Here is a 17,271-nt window from a genome sequence, read left to right on the forward strand (position 1 = left end):
GCCCTGACTGCAGGCGCCCTTGCTTGTTGAGAAGGTGCTGTGCACAGGAGTTGTGTGTGTGAAGGGAAAGGCAAGGGGAGGGGGCACGGGGGGGCGACAGTTCACCTCTGCCTGGGTCTCCAAATGCAACGCAATGCCAAGGGGATCTAATGCCACTGGGGGCCGTGAGGGCGCACGGGAAAATGTTCGCCTCGGGGGGGGGGGGGGGTTCGCCCAGGGCGCAAATGTGGCCAGGACCGGCGCTGCATGGCGGGTGGCAACAAATGACCTGACCACTATGTTACATGGCACATATTTCAGCCCACAAGATGTGCCGCTGCTTGTGTGAGAGAGAAGAAGAGACTGAGGACGGAGACGCGTTTGTTACTTTGTCGGTTGATCTGCTGTTTGTGGTTCAGTTGCGTCCAGAGAAATGTAAGTTACATTGTTTATTTACTGGATGCATTTTCATTGCTGTATGTTTTATCTGTTTATATGTCTGCTGGTTGAGATTATATCTGGTGCTACAGTGAATATTTCTAGCAGTGTTAGCTATTACCCTGATGGTTTAAATGGTCATTTTTGTTATATATAGCACTGACCATTTCCTTTGTTTGTCAGTTCAATGTGAATATTTCATCATGTATATTCCTCTCTCTATGATGTTCATATATTTCATGTTAAGGTAATTATTTATTTCTCAGTGTGCTTAGTCAAGCATTTGTGAGCTGTTGATTGTGGCTGTTTGTTTTTGGTTTCCAGAACTACACATCATAACCACACACACAATCGCACACCTTCAACACATGCTGCCACACTGAATGGAAGTGCCATAAAAGGCTGACGTTCTCTATTCTTTGGGGAACTTAGGTGTGTTCTAACAGAATGCACACTGAATCAGAGAAGCCAGTCTGCTATCTGTGAGCCTCCGTCACCTGTTTCTTTTCTTCTTGTATTTTCTACGTCATCTGTTTACGGATTTCCTGTAGTCTAACGTTGAGGCTTCAAACTGTCATATGTGGGTGGGTGAGTGGAATAAATGTCAAGGGTATCACCCTTGTTCTGTTGCTCTACATTTTAGTAAAGCTGAAACGATAATGTCATTAGTAGTCAGAGTAATAAAAGTGTTTTATTGCATCATCGTGGTCAATTCAAAGCTGACTTACTGCGTCTTTTTCTGGGTTGCAAACTTTGACCCACAGAATGTGATCCAACAGCCAGTCGATGGGTTTGTCCCTGTGGAACATCAGAAGAACTCCACGACCATCGGGAGGTCAAGGTTCGGAACATCTTCCTAGATGGTACACACAGGCATGCCATCAAACCAGGCTCAAATGGTTACACACACACACAACACACACACACACACACACACACACACACCTACCTATAAATCCAAGCTGGAGAACTCCAGGTAGAGCCATTGCTTGGAAGCTTCATGGGTAGTGTAGGTCTTCATGTCATTGTAGTAACCTGCCTTTGCAACGATGTCATCCTCTAACTGGAAAACAAAACAACTCATTCCAGTCAGTCCATTACAACAATCCCTAACAACTTCCCAGCCACATCACAACATCAGACATGATGTGTCACTCTTTCATTATGCTGTTATCTCTGTCTTTGTTCCAAGTGTTCTTTTCTTTGTGGTTTCATTCCCCACATGCCATGCCAAAGATTGTCAGTGGAGCAGTGTGGGTGATGTGACGTGTTCTTCTGCTGAAATTTGAGTTTTTTTTGTGTCTGTTTGGACACAGTGCTTATGAATCTAGCTAGCTGTTGCCTCGTTTGTTTCAGACAAACTGCTGCTGCTGCTGCTGGAAATGTATCTTATCTTTCTTAAGCATCTCGAGCACCTGTTTGTCACAAGTGAGAAAAGAGAGCAGAGGCTCCTGGGAAACACATTAAGAGATAACTGGTCACGTTTAAACACGTCAGTGAGTTAGTGTTTGTTTTGGGGGCACAAGTTTCATCCATGCTACACTTTGATTTTGATTGATTCTTTTTAATCAGTTTGGTGTTCTAAATCTGTTTATACTCATAAATTATTTATACATATTTATAGTTGGAATCTGACCTTTGAGCCTTACCTGAACATAGTAAGTTCCTTGTCCTGAGCATAAAGCATGAGGAAGCTGAAGTCTAGATTCTGCTTTGTTCGCAACGCCAATGTGCCAATTACCCACACAGTGATATGATAGACAGGATATCTTCGCCCGTGCCTAACCTCTACTGGGCCTGGCTTCTGTGGATGGCACCTTCTCAGCAAGCAAGGCAGGGCGCCTGCAGTTAGGGGGCGCCAATGTGCCGATTGCAGCGATATGATACAAAAGTTTTTTGTTTTTTGTTTTTTTTCCCAAGCGCTCGTGGCGCCCCCCACAAAATGGCGCCCCGGGCGGCTGCCCTGTCCGCCCCTACCTAAAACCGCTACTGCCGCCATGAATCGGAGGAAGAACTGCTTTATGGCGTTATATTTGAATCTAGTTTTGCCACCTGTCTCGTTTTTCCCAGAATTGTTCTCTTTTTTCATCAGCTGTCCCGGGAAAAAAGAAAATCTCTCCTGGGACACAATTTGTCCTGTGAATATCTCTGAAACGCTTATGATAAAGAGATGTGGTTTTTGTGTTTCTTTGTTTTTGTTTTCTTTGAGATTCGGCTGAAGACAGAAATGTACAATTAAAAGACCAATCGAAAAGTAGATGTTCGGCAGACTGAAAGCACAGTCATCGAATGGACAAACAATCTAGCCAATCAAAGGACTCTGGAGTCTTGTGCGTAGAACAGAGTGCAGGGAGCACACAAAGCAGAATAACTTTGAACATTGAATGACAGGTTTCCTCAATAGGTTCCTTCAACTTTCTGGAGGGGGAAGAAAATAAAAACCAGCTGCTTTTTGTTCATTTCCAGCCCCTCACATTTGTGCTTTTTCAGTTTTCTGCTGATGACAGCTTCCAGAAATTCAGTTTTTAATGCAATTATTCAAGTTTAGCAATTCAAATTCAAATATAAATGATTCAAATTCAGTTTCTGGTGGCACATATTTCAGCCCATACACTCTTCCTGATTGAGCGCGATAGCGCCCCTAGTTGCTGGATCTGGCTAAGTCACCTGCTCTGTCATGCAGCCTTCAGAACACAGAGAAAAACATCATTAGATAGAAGACTTTATTTCACACATTGTAAGAACTGTGAAGCATTTTGGTTATGGTTCTCTAATATCCACATTTATCTGGTAGGGCAGTTTGTGTGTGTACTGTATGCCATGCACACATGCTGATGTGTTGTCTTATCTAGAAACACTGTAATGAGCAGAAAGCACTGCTCAAGCAGAGGTACAAGCCGTCCCTCTTCCAGCACGTCGGCCTGCACTCCTCTCTGCCGGGAAAACTGCAGCAGCTGAAGGTGAGTTCACCTCCACTCAGTGTGTTTGTGCCGGACATTAAAGTGTAAATGGATTACCCAGAAACGCCTGAGTCATTTAAATTTATGATCAGCTAGTTACATTTTTCAACAGGCTCTGTATTATTACTGTATGGGTGGTATATGCAAATGAACATATTTTTCTTTTATTGTTGTGGCTGTGAGCAGGCCTGCCTCACAGTACGTACACCAACAAATCAAATCATAACAGAAGTTATCTATTGACACTGTCCGTACAGAGCAGGTCTAGACTGTACTCTTCATAAGTTTTATGTCAAGATTATTTTTCCAGCAGCCCTCAGGTGACTCTTCTGTCCACCTCCTACTGCACAACAGCCAGCTAGTGAGATACAACAGCCAGGAAATAACCCCACACCACATCTATCACACACACATACACCTTTCAGTTCATTTAATAACACAAAGAAAAATTAATTAAGAAAGTATACCATGCAAATCATGTGAAATGCGTGGAACCACTCAGCAGACTGGAGTTGATTTTGAGTTATTTTTAGGGCTGTCAATCGATTAAAAAAATTAACTAATTAATCGCAAAACATTGATAGATTAATCGCGATTAATCGCGATTAATCTATCAATAAATGTATCAATAAATTAAATGCATTTTTCTGAGACTGAAGCTTATAATGAATATTTATTTATGTAAAATGATCAAATTAATGTAGAATAAACACAGAGAAAGTATATTTAAATTCATTCATTTTATTGGCTTAAGGTGCACATATGCACAGTGCAAACGGAGAAAAGCCAGAATGAGGAAATATACTGAGGAGTGCCACACTCTTGTAGTGTAGACAGGGTGTTTTGTTTTGAGGTGATACGTTAAAGTCGTGTTACTTCTGTGGAATTTAAATTCGGCTTTGCAAACTGTGCAAATGCCTTGTTTTTGTCCAACGAGCCGTCAGGCAACTTTTTAAAATGAAATGTTCCCCCTAAAAGTCCGTCCTTATCCATCTTTTCGCCATAGACTCTCCTTTAGTTAGGATAGATCATAGACATATATACATAGACTCTCCTTTAGTTAGGATAGATCATAGACATATACATAGACTCTCCTTTAGTTAGGATAGATCATAGACATATATACATAGACTCTCCTTTAGTTAGGATAGATCATAGACATATACATAGACTCTCCTTTAGTTAGGATAGATCATAGACATATATACATAGACTCTCCTTTAGTTAGGATAGATCATAGACATATATACATAGACTCTCCTTTAGTTAGGATAGATCATAGACATATACATAGATGCCTCATTGAGCAGGTTGGTCCGTTGCTGCGATACATTACGTCCGCCATATTGGATGTGGCAGATCTGCCCGTAAACTAATACAAGCAGGGCCGGTTTTAGCTGTGGGCAATGTGGGCGACCGTGCAGGGCGCAGTCTCCGTGAGGGCTTTAAGTTAATGCCTCTTATACACCCATTCACACACACACACTAATATATCTGGGAAACAAAGCTCTACTTTGCCACATCCAAAATGGCGGCCGCCACCGGAAGTAAACAAAACCGCGTTAATTGCGTTAATTTTTTTTAACGTGTTAATTCTTTAAAATTAATCGACAAAATTAACGCGTTAATTTTGACAGCACTAGTTATTTTACTAATTATGTTCACTGGTGGCCACAGACGGGAAGTGAGAAGAAACCTCATGACAGACTTTGTTTGACAAAATGTCTTAGTTTGAAGTCATCACTTCATCATGTGTGAAAGCAGCCACGTTATTAGACAGAATATGGTTTCTATTACGAGAAGATTGATTCTAAAGGTCAGAGATTTATTACTTTAAACGGGTCACCAGGTAATAATCAGTTGTAAAAAAGAACCTTGATGACAGGAGCTGTCCTGGCTCCTTTTTGATGTGGGATATGAGATGTGGGAAAGTTTACTGATGTGAACCAAATCAAACCGTAAAAATGAACTTTATTGGTGTGACAACATTAACATTAAGGGCTGTAGGCAGGGGTTAATAACGGCTGTTTGATGTATTAGCTGAATCAGCTGAAAATGGGTCAAATGTGTTTAGATGTCTTAATTCTTCTCTCTGGGTCTCTCCTCCTGTCCAGGATAAGGACTTTGGGAAGCAGGCGCTGTACCAGGCCCACAGTAATCCAGCTGCAAAGGTGAGCAGCAGCCTGAAACATTACCAGCAGCACAGCCTGGAAAAGGCTTACAAAGGAGTGGACTTCTTCTGGGCGTTAACACCCATCAAGAATGACTACATCCTCTTCAAGTTCCTGCAGCCAATCCGAATATCCGGGTCAGTTTCAAATCTGTTTCATTTTCTTAAATCCACAAGGGCTCCATGAAGACCGTTAAACTCATTGATAGATCTTGTAAAAGAGACAATTCCACTGATGTGTCAACTTCTTGGGTACATTGTCTGGATAAAGGAAAGTGACACAGTCTATACTCCCTGTGGGTGTGCCGGGGAGTTGAGGGAGAAGCTTGAGTGTGAGGTGAATTCGGGTCAAACATTGTGCTGAGTCATATATCTCTCTAATCTGAACGCACACACATGAACACACAGTGAAAATATTAAGTTTTTTTCCCTGCTGACCTCTGCGCTCGCTGACAACAAGGGCTGTGTTCTCAGGTTGAAGTGGCCATTCACACGTTTACTCACTCCTTCTTTGACTAACACACGTTTATTGTTTCTTTCATTTGTTTTTTTTTATCGTTTTATTCTGTAACCCACCATGCTAACATCTGTCTCTGGAGGATGGAAAAACTATTGAAGAACACACAAAAATTATTTATTCAATATTCAGTGTGTTGATCCATGCAGTACAGCCTGACACCACTGTACTGTATTGCAGGTACCTGTTCCGCAGTGGAAATATTGAGACCAGTGGAGACAGATTCCACAACACCACAGTGGAAGTGCTGTCCAGCAATGTGAGTAACCTGCCTTGCTATGTGTGTGTGTGTGTGTGTGTGTGTGTGTGTGGGTGGGTGTGCGTTCTTTGGTTTCATTACCAACGTTGAGCAGGTCTTGGTTTTCATCTCAGGTGTTGATGCCTCGGGAAGGAGTGGCAGGAAACAGCCACCACAACAAACTATCTGTTATCACTCCACTGCCTCCCTCTTGCTCCGTGTGTGTCACATGACACTTCTGTCACACTAAAGGGGAAAAGTGGTCATGCCGTAGGTGACCTTTAAGTAAAGTTAGACAGACATGGAATCGCTGTTTGGAAGATAAGAGGGAAACCACGTTACACAAGATGAGACCAAGTCCAGAGGGTTCACCTTGCGGCCTGAAGAGTAAACCACCTCTGCCAAATTGATGAAGTAGGTCACAGATTTATAGAAATGTAGTTATTCAGGTCGTGGTGAAATCTAATCTCATTCCTAGGGAGGGGGAGAGACGTCATCAGGTCATTGTTGGCTGTTGCTGATGCCAAATATCAGTATGGGTGACACACTGAGAGTATTTCTTACATCCAGTCCATTCCATAGTCTAGATCATGTGTCAAACTCAAGGCCCGCGGGCCACATCTGGCCCGTGATAAAATCAATTTACTATTAGAGCTGGCCTACCGGTATATCGTACGCACCACCGTAATACTACAAATCCCACAATGCATTGCCCATGCATCTGCACACCTCACTCGTCCGTCATTAGTCCTTTGGTATTGCACAACTTTCAACTATCCCTCTTCCCTAAAAATGGCTAAACGAAAGGTGGACGACAGGTGGGAGGCAGCGTATATCTATATACCTGAATGCGCTCAACCTGCAGCTTCAGGGTCGGGGCTGTGTCGTCACTGACATGTATGCTACAGTGAGGGCTTTTAAAACCAAGCTGCACCTGTAGGAGACGCAGATGCTGCAGGAAAATTTTACCTGTTTTCCGCACTGCCAAACAATGAAAGAGCAGGTCACTGCCGCCGTTTTCCCAACTACACAGTTTGCTGAAAAACTCTGCACACTTGGTGCTGACTTCACACGGTGATTTGTAGATTTTGAAGCCCCCCCAAAATAGCAGGTTTGAACTGCTCAGTAATCCATTTGCAGCTGACGTGGAAAGCGCACCATCAAACCTCCAAATGGAGCTGATTGTGCTCCAATGTAGTGACACACTGAAGGCAGAATGAGTCTGTGGGCGCTGCAGAGCTCCCAGGCTGCTCAAACGCTCTCTATGTTTGGCAGCACATACTTGTGTGAACTGTTCTCTTTGATGAAGATGAAAACAAAACTTCACAAACTCTTACTGACGAACACCTTCACTCAATCCTGAGGATTTCCTCAGCTCAGAGCCTGACCCCAGACATTGATGAACTTGTATCCAAGATGAGACACCAAGCTTCTGACTCTGACTAGTGAGCCATCACAGAGCAGCAAACGGTACTTTGACGCATTTTCGGTTTTTAATGCAGTTTCATTTTTGCATTTTTTTCTCTTGCTACTACAGGACATTTGATTTTTCTTTGAAGTAAATTATTTTTGGCTGTTTGCCTGTTTTCACTTGAAATTACTCGGGAAAAACTGCAGATAGAGCCATGAAAATTAATGAAAGTGATTTTATTGCTTTTATTTTTATTTCATTTATTTCATAATTGATATTGTTTTATATGCAGTAATCTATAGGCCGTGTTAGTTCCAGGTTCAATATGTACAATAAGGTAATTTTTTCAAGTTTTCAATAAATGTTGAACGCATTCGGCCCTTGATTTGTAGCAATTTTAACATTTTCGGCCCACTGTGTATTTGAGTTTGACACCCCTGGTCTAGATCATTCACAAACACAAACACAAACACACACACACACACACACACACACACACACACACACAAAATGGTTAAAACACGTCCGACCTGATTTATTGATTATCATCTCATGTACTACGATGTACAACAATGCCAAGTGGCTCATGCTAGCCAGAAAGCTAATGTACACAGTAAAGCACAAACACTCAAGTTTCCAGTATCAGTATCAGTGCAAGAGTGAGTATCGGTACAGTATTATCAGGCCTGTGTAGTTTCTTTCCAGAGCTCTCCAGATAACAGGGGAGTGTAGGCACTATATTTATAACCGAGCCAGTGGAAGGACGTGTGGACTGTAGAACACTGACACATGAGCCTTAGTCTGAATAGTGATAACACTTTCTTAAGTAAAAGGTGGTCAAGTACAGCATCAGCTGAAATGAGCACCAACATCTCTGTGAAAAATGGTTTTGGTCCTGATGTTAGAAAAGAGGCAGTTCAGATGTTATTTGAGCGTTGCTTATATAACTTATTTATTTATATTTAACTTATATTTACATAGATTTTAAATGTAGTTTGTAACTCAGGTTGAGACCTGTTGATCTAAACTTTTCCTGGATATGAAGGCTGTTTTTATTCAACACTCTCCACAGCAGAAAGTCAGTCACCTTGGAAATTGGGCTTCATCATAAGAGTTAATGATTGACATGTGACAACAATGACATGTGGCACGTGTGTCATGTGTTTAATAATTTTCAGTGTGAATTTGCATTCTTATCTGAGCCCAGCCTCACATATCATGCGTTTGGCTAGACAAGTCATATGCTGACACTCCTGGATTTGTGGAGGAGTACTACACACCACTTTTGCTTAAAATGGTCTGCTTAGTTAGATTATTCAACTGAAAAAGACTAGAGGACACCCCACTGTTTTACCAGGAACATAATGTCAGAGGTATATAACTCAGGAATGGAGGAGGTGTGATGGTGTGTGGGTGCTTTGCTGATGATATATAAATCATATTTGCTTTGTTTACCTCATAATTCCAGATGTGTTAGTGTTGATGTCTTCAGTGTGAATCTACAATGTAGAAATTCATAAAAATAAGAGAGTATATATATTGAATGAGAAGGTGTGTCCAAACATTCTGACTGGCACTGTATATTTGCATAAAATATTGATTATTGCATAGTTTAGATTACTGTTGGTGTAGATTATATATATTAATCTTTTTGTCATATCTGTTATTTTCTCTTTCAGGCGGCAGCACGAGATAAACTAAAGCACGATTTATCCCAAGAATCTGATAACGGCTTCATCATTATTGGTAAAGTCACACACACACATTCAACAAACACGCACATTATATATAAGTATTGAACACTTTAATTATTTGAAGCACTTTGGAGCACTGAGAACATTTTGGTGGGGTGAAAGTCACAAGTGAAACTTGTTTGATCACATTCCATGTCGGCATTTACGCCCTGTACACTATATGTTAACTTAAACAACTTCTAATATACAGTGACATGGCATTTTGTAAGCTACATGTGATATAGCTTTTTAAATCATTTGTAGTATGTTATGTTTAGTTTATAGGAATAACAAATGTTATTAAAATGTGCATCATGGTCATTTTAATTGGGTAACTGATGCATGTGTGATGTGAGTGTGATCTCACTTACACATTGTATCTTAATTGTAAATTCAGGGGCACTTCTGAAATATTTTGGTGCTGGAGCACCCACTAGCCAAAATGAGGAGTCAGGTGCTTCCACAGCAGCCACAGACAGGGCCATGGAGTATCTTGTGTTTTGTGTGTTCTTGTTACCTTTTATATATAATAAAGTAATACAAATCTAAAACATTGTTGTGTCGGTGCAGGGGTTGGGGGTAGGTTGTTGTTGTTCACCCAGGGCATAAATGTAGCCAGGACCGCCTCTGGACATCATTAACCACTATACCTTTGCCAACACTCATTTTTCACATAACCCAATTAACATGCACATGTAGGTATATGGGTCTATGTTAATTCTATGACTGAAATACAGTTTATTTGAAGCAGTTTGTGTTGTGTGGCCTGCCGCCTGGGATCAGTCTATCCCTCGCCCCCCCTCCCCCTTGCCTCTTCTGACACACACACAACCTGTATGACTCTCAGCAGTAAGGGAGGGGGGGGGTCACTGAGAACATTTTGGTGGGGTGAAAGTCACAAGTGAAACTTGTTTGATCACATTCCATGTCGGCATTTACGCCCTGTACACTATATGTTAACTTAAACAACTTCTAATATACAGTGACATGGCATTTTGTAAGCTACATGTGATATAGCTTTTTAAATCATTTGTAGTATGTTAGCTTAGTTTATAGGTGTTAACAAATGTTATAAAATTGCATCATGGTCATTTTAATTGGGTAACTGATGCATGTGTGATGTGAGTGTGATCTCACTTACACATTGTATCTTAATTGTAAATTCAGGGGCACTTCTGAAATATTTTGGTGCTGAGCACCCACTAGCAAAATGAGGAGTCAGGTGCTTCCACAGCAGCCACAGACAGGGCCATGGAGTATCTTGTGTTTTGTGTGTTCTTGTTACCTTTTATATATAATAAAGTAATACAAATCTAAAACATTGTTGTGTCGGTGCAGGGGTTGGGGGTAGGTTGTTGTTGTTTACCCAGGGCATAAATGTAGCCAGGACCGCCTCTGGACATCATTAACCACTATACCTTTGCCAACACTCATTTTTCACATACCCAATTAACATGCACATGTAGGTTGGGTCATGTTAATTCTATGACTGAAATACAGTTTATTGAAGCAGTTTGTGTTGTGTGGCTGCCGCCTGGGATCAGTCATCCCTCGCCCCCCCTCCCCCTTGCCTCTTCTGACACAACACAACCTGTATGACTCTCAGCAGTAAGGGGGGGGGGGGGGGGGGGGGGGGGGGGGGTCACTGAGAACATTTTGGTGGGGGTGAAAGTCACAAGTGAAACTTGTTTTATCACTTCCATGTCGGCATTTACGCCCTGTCCCTATAGTTAACTTAAACAACTTCTAATATACAGTGACATGGCATTTTGTAAGCTACATGTGATATATCTTTTAAATCATTTGTAGTAGGTTATGTTAGTTTATAGGAATGTAACAAATGTTATTAAAATTGCATCATGGTCATTTTAATTGGGTAACTGATGCATGTGTGATGTGATGTGATCTCACTAACACATTGTATCTTAATTGTAAATTCAGGGCACTTCTGAAATATTTGGTGCTGGAGCACCCACTAGCCAAAATGAGGAGTCAGGTGCTCCACACAGCCACAGACAGGGCCATGGAGTATCTTGTGTTTTTGTGTGTTCTTGTACCTTTTTATATAATAAAGTAATACAATCTAAACATTGTTGTGTCGGTGCAGGGTTGGGGGTAGGTTGTTGTTGTTCACCCAGGCTAAATGTAGCCAGACCGCCTCGGACATCATTAACCTTACCTTGCCAACACTTTTTTCACATAACCCATTAACATGCACTGTAGGTAATGGGTCTATGTTAATTCTATGACTGAAATACAGTTTATTTGAAGCCAGTTTGTGTTGTGTGGCCTGCCGCCTGGGATCAGTCTATCCCTCGCCCCCCCTCCCCCTTGGCCTCTTCTGACACACCACAACCTGTATGACTCTCAGCAGTAAGGGGGGGGGGGGGTCACTGAGAACATTTTGGGGGTGAAAGTCACAAGTGAAACTTGTTTGATCACATTCCATGTCCGCATGTCGGGGGGGGGTGGGGGGGGCAGTCGCCCACATTGCCCATAGCAAAACCTGCCCTGCATGTCCTTATCTGCCGGACTGGAACACGTGGTCAGGGTCCAGCTGACAAGCGTCTGAAAGACGGTTCCATTATTTCTGGAACAAAAACACACAGCCACAGAACACAGTCAGCTGCATCTGTAAAGGTAGCAACGTTGGTGAGTCAGCTGATTCAGTTCAGTGCTATTTGACAAATATATAGCTATCATGTTAAATTATAACCACGGTCGACATAACAGTATGCCTGCTAAACATCGTACTGAGAACAGCTTAGCACGTAGACTCTTTATTAGCTTTGTGAGCTGTACTCTTCACCAGAGACTGGAAAGTGGTTCGATCACTGTTCTCTGGAACATAGAACATGGAACCTGGGGGAAGATCTGATGAAATGGTCTCCTGTTGTTACCAAAAAATTAACTGAAAATGGTTTTGCCTTTCAATAGGTGACTATTTCAATTGTGGTGGAATGAAATTCAGTATTGTTGTGGTCTGAAAAACAAGTAGTGTGTTTTTTGTGTGTTTCAGGTGCGTTTGAGAACGGGATAGCTGAGGGTGAGATTGCAGAAGAGCTGCAGCCGATCTCAGAGCTACGCCTGGTGGTCCACTCTGATGCTGACGTCTGGGCTCTACTGAGCGAGGTCTGACCTGTGTGTGTGTGTGTGTGTGTGTGTGTGTGTGTGTGTGTGTATGTCCATCAGGGCTCAAAATGAACTTTAATCCTCAGCTTCATGCACCTGTCCCAAATTGAAATGTATTGGTAAGTAAGACATATATTGGTCGGTATACAGTTACAATCACAAACTGAGGAGACATCACGTTTAAAGAAAATAATGATCGAAGAGGAAAGTGAGAAACCCAAAGTTTGTCATTGTCATTTCCTGATAAACCATAAAAACTTGTTAATGACTCATCCTGCACTTTGAGACGTGTAATAATTTAACATCCAATCAAACGCTTTCTCTCATACGAGAGATCCAGTCTATGAGTGACTGTGAGGGCTGCTACAGTCATCTATGTCCGGGCCTCACTGATTACTGTACAAAAGCACAACTTTACAACTTTATTCAGTGATTTTAAAGAAAATGGATCAGATTTTATACACAATATATTTGCTGCTGTCCTCCAGCTGCTGGCCCATGCTGATTTCAGAGGTTGTGTTCGCTCCCATGTTAACTGGAAGGTAGATGCTGACACTAGCTCATAGGGCTACCTGCAGTGCATTGCGGTCAGGGGAAAGGTAACATACACTCAGAGCTATTGGCTACTATAAAAACTCTAATTAATATCTAAATAGATGTCCACCAGTGTCCCTTTATTGCTATCTTCGGGGTCCCAGTCAAGATTCCAAACCTGCATACAGGAAGGAGACGTAGCTTTCTCTTCCCTCTTGGCACGCAGGAGGACACAGCTGTCATGGAAATCTTCTGGCCCTCCATCAGCTTCCTCCTGGTTGGAGGACTTGATGGATTTTCTTAAACTTGAGTTGACATTAAAAGGCTCAACAGAGAATTTTTTTGTCAGGTGGCAACACATGATTACATATTTTAAAAATCTAAAAAGACTCAGCTAGAATTATTTTTCCTACTTCGAAAATTGTCCCAGGATCCTCATTTAATACCAAGCTGTTACTGAATTATTTGTTCTATTTTTTATTTATTTAAGTTCCGTTTGTTGCTTTATTTTATTTATTACTTTCTTCCTTTCCATTCTTTGGCATTGTGTTGTGTCTCATTATTTGTTTGGATGATTGTTTAACAGATTTATAAAATTGTATGGGTGAAAATCAAATCTGAACTGATAAGAGAGACACTGAAAAACCTGTACAGGAAAAAGTTGCATTGGCACTGAAACACGTACTGGGGAAACAACATACTTATCATCCCTTTACATTTAGATAATTATTTTTGTATTCTGATGAACTTTCTGTCACAGTTTTGACATGGAGAGGAGGGGAAGAGATGTCTTTTACGAATTCACCTGGAGCACAGCCATATGTCACCAAAACCTAATATACATTAGACAACCATACCATTATGTTATTTCATAGTGTAATCTAATTGTGGATGATATATATAGTATGGAAGAAAGCCTGGCTTCTACCTTTATACTAGATCACCAACAAGGTTAAGGTTATCAATCATAAATTGTATCCAGCGAAAGACTATGACAAAAGAAAGTGTAATTTCTGGCAAAATCTGTGTGCTTTTATTGCTGAAAATATTGATGTTTTTGTTTTGCTTTATGTTGTGGGAGGATGGTAGAAGGACTATTATGTGTACATGGTTAATCTTATTATTTATAATGACCATATCATAAATGTAAATATACTGGTAGGAAGTCATGCTTTGTTGCGTTTGCACATTATTTTTCAATCTGACATCCTCTAAAACAAATAGCGATTAGAATGATAGCAACCTGCCCCAAGTTCAAACTCATCATATAGATCTTTATCCCCCTTAGTTCCTGATACACATATATTTATTTTTCTTTTCTTTTTTCAGTGCCAATCCAACTTTTTCCAATACAAAGTGTTTGTGCAATGTCTCTCTTTTGATTTTTTAGAGTTTTATTTCAATGCCCAAATTATGACATCAGAAAAATATATTATTAGTAGGGCTGTCAATCGATTAAAAAAAATTAACTAATTAATCGCAAAAATGTCTGTAATTAATCGCGATTAATCGCGATTAATCTATCAATAAATATATCAATACATTAAATGCATTTTTCTGAGACTGAAGCGTATAATGAATATTTATTTATGTAAAATGATCAAATTAATGTAGAATAAACACAGAGAAAGTATATTTAAATTCATTCATGTTATTGGCTTAAGGTGCACATATGCACAGTGCAAACAGAAAAAAGCCAGAATGAGGAAATATACTGATGAGTGCCACACTCCTGTAGTGTAGACTGGGTGTTTTGCTTTGAGGTGATATGTTAAAGTCGTGTTACTTCTGTGGAATTTAAATTCGGCTTTGCAAACTGTGCAAATTGCCTTGTTTTTGTCCAACGAGCCGTCGGGCAACTTTTTAAAATGAAATGTTCCCCATAAAAATCCGTCCTTATCCATCTTTCCGCCATAGACTCTCCTTTAGTCAGGATAGATCATTGACATACACATAGATTGCCGCATCCGTTGTTGCGATACGTTAACATGTCCGCCATATTGGATGTGGCAGATCTAAACTAAAACAAGCAGGGCCGGTCTTAGCTATGGGCAATGTGGGCGACCGGCCAGGGCGCAGTCTCCGTGAGGGCTTTAAGTTAATGCCTCTTATACACCCATTCACACACACACTAATATATCTGGGAAACAAAGCTACACTTTGCCACATCCAAAATGGCGGACGCCACCGGAAGTAAACAAAACCGCGTTAATTGCGTTAATTTTTTTTAACGCGTTAATTCTTTAAAATTAATCGACAAAATTAACGCGTTAATTTTGACAGCACTAATTATTTGTAGTATTAGTATTAGTATTAGTACAGACTGCACCACATTTGGCTGTGTGCAACTGAATGTGCTGTATAAACAATATGAGGTGAGGCCTGGGAAACAGGTTGTACAAAATGACACTGCATGTTTATCACATGGTAATCAGCAGCAGGTATCGCAGTGAGCAGCCGAAGCTGTGGTCACGCTTCCTGATAATTGTGGGCTGACAAGCATGTTAAACCTCTTTGGAACTTTTCATTTACATTTGGCTGACGCCTTTATCCAAATCAACTTAAAAAACAAGGAAACCATCGAGGTACAGTGTGACGAGGACATGTTAGTACTGAAGAACTACTCACAAAGAGTCAGTTGTTCATCACTCCACTGGCTACCTGTAGCAGCCAACATCAAATTCAAATTGCTAACTGTTTCCTACAAATTAGTCTTCGGTTCTGCATCCACCTACTTGAATACACTTTTACAAGCAACTGTTACCTCCCGATCATTGCATTCCTCCAGTGGCTCAGATGCCTGGCTCTGCCACCCGTACACTCAGGGCAATCCAGACCAGACCTACCAGTTCCTACCAGATCAGGAGCGTCCCTCACTAACTTTGAAAACCTCCTGAAGACCTCCAGCTCGTCAAAGAGGACCTCCTCACCAACACTACCAACAACTGGACATGATGAATCTATTAGCTATTTCCATTGAAGCTGCTTAACCCAGTTGCATAGCCCACTTGCCTGGCTACAGTACTGGCACATCACAAAGACGTGAAGACTTCTCTGATCCCAGTGACAACAAGCAACACTCCCCTGGTGGTCTGAAGACTCAGTCCCAGGCACTTACCTCAACATGGAGCCTTAAGTTACATAGTGTGAGAACAGACATACAGGGCACAGAGAAGATGACAGAGACAACATTCACCTGATCACAAGGCAGCATGATTATGGCTCTTATTTGTTTTTCTCAGTTGGGTTAGGACACATTCTCTTCTTTTGTCTTTCTGAGCAGTTTTAAATATGATACTACTTTAAAGGTCCAGTGTATAGGATTTAGTGCCATGTGACTGCGAGCAAATGAATACCCTTCACCTCACATTCCTTTTCCTAGCATGTACAAAATACATCCAGAGCCTGTCTTTAATTTGTCTGTTCTTGGCATGGTAACATGGCAGAGCCCACAGAAGAGGGCCCACTCCCTCTGTACATACATGATTCTTATTTTCAGGTGATTTTACAGTCTTAAAAAACACATTTTTGCCACATTCTGTAACACACAGGACCTTTAAACACCACTGTAGTGCTGTTTGATTAAAGTGAGATCATCTTTGTGTCATCCGTATGTGCGTACAGGTCTAATGTTTGTGATTTAAAAGACGCATTTCCATTAACTGAGCAATGACAGTACAGCCACTGTTATCTGCGGATACGTCACAACTGTGTGTGTGTGTGTGTGTGTGTGTGTGTGTGGTTTTACAGTTGCTTGGTTTTGCCTAATGCTCTCTCTTGTTCTTGTCTGTTAGATACTCATTAAAGTTTGATGACCACAGAAGAAAGGAAACACAGTACACCATTATCAAGCCCTGCGCTGCTGGACAAAGACTTTCACTATGGGACTTATACATTTTATTTTATTTTTCACTTTTTTTACAAGGATTACATGAAGTGCCTAAAGACTGATGGACGAGGATCCATGCTGAATGTTTGTTCTGAGCCAGACATCACTTATTTTCACTCCAATATCGAGCAAGTTATGAAGGGAATCCCCTTCACTGAAGGCTCATGAGTTTACAGCTCACACTTCATTTTTCAAAGAGTTCATTGTTAAGGCAAGCTGTGTAAGGGGTAACTTATTGCATCAAGCTTTGTACTAAGAAATAAAGAAAAA

General features: G+C 41.1%; 1 protein-coding gene across 2 annotated transcripts in view; it reads left to right on the forward strand.

Annotated features, from left to right (window-relative positions):
• zgc:154054 (Alpha-1,3-mannosyl-glycoprotein 4-beta-N-acetylglucosaminyltransferase B-like) overlaps window positions 1-17,092 on the forward strand; it is a 35,913-nt gene extending 18,821 nt beyond the window's left edge. For both annotated transcript variants that reach the window (XM_027280121.1, XM_027280115.1), the window contains 6 exons: window positions 3,270-3,377; window positions 5,492-5,685; window positions 6,245-6,323; window positions 9,393-9,459; window positions 12,466-12,578; window positions 16,907-17,092. In XM_027280121.1, the coding sequence (XP_027135922.1) occupies window positions 3,270-3,377; window positions 5,492-5,685; window positions 6,245-6,323; window positions 9,393-9,459; window positions 12,466-12,578; window positions 16,907-16,924 (579 nt within the window). In that variant the 3' untranslated portion in view covers window positions 16,925-17,092. The remainder of the gene's footprint in view (window positions 1-3,269; window positions 3,378-5,491; window positions 5,686-6,244; window positions 6,324-9,392; window positions 9,460-12,465; window positions 12,579-16,906) is intronic.
• Window positions 17,093-17,271: the final 179 nt, after the last annotated feature.

This window comes from Larimichthys crocea, chromosome I, assembly GCF_000972845.2.
Source record: "Larimichthys crocea isolate SSNF chromosome I, L_crocea_2.0, whole genome shotgun sequence".
Taxonomy (NCBI): Eukaryota; Metazoa; Chordata; class Actinopteri; family Sciaenidae; genus Larimichthys; species Larimichthys crocea.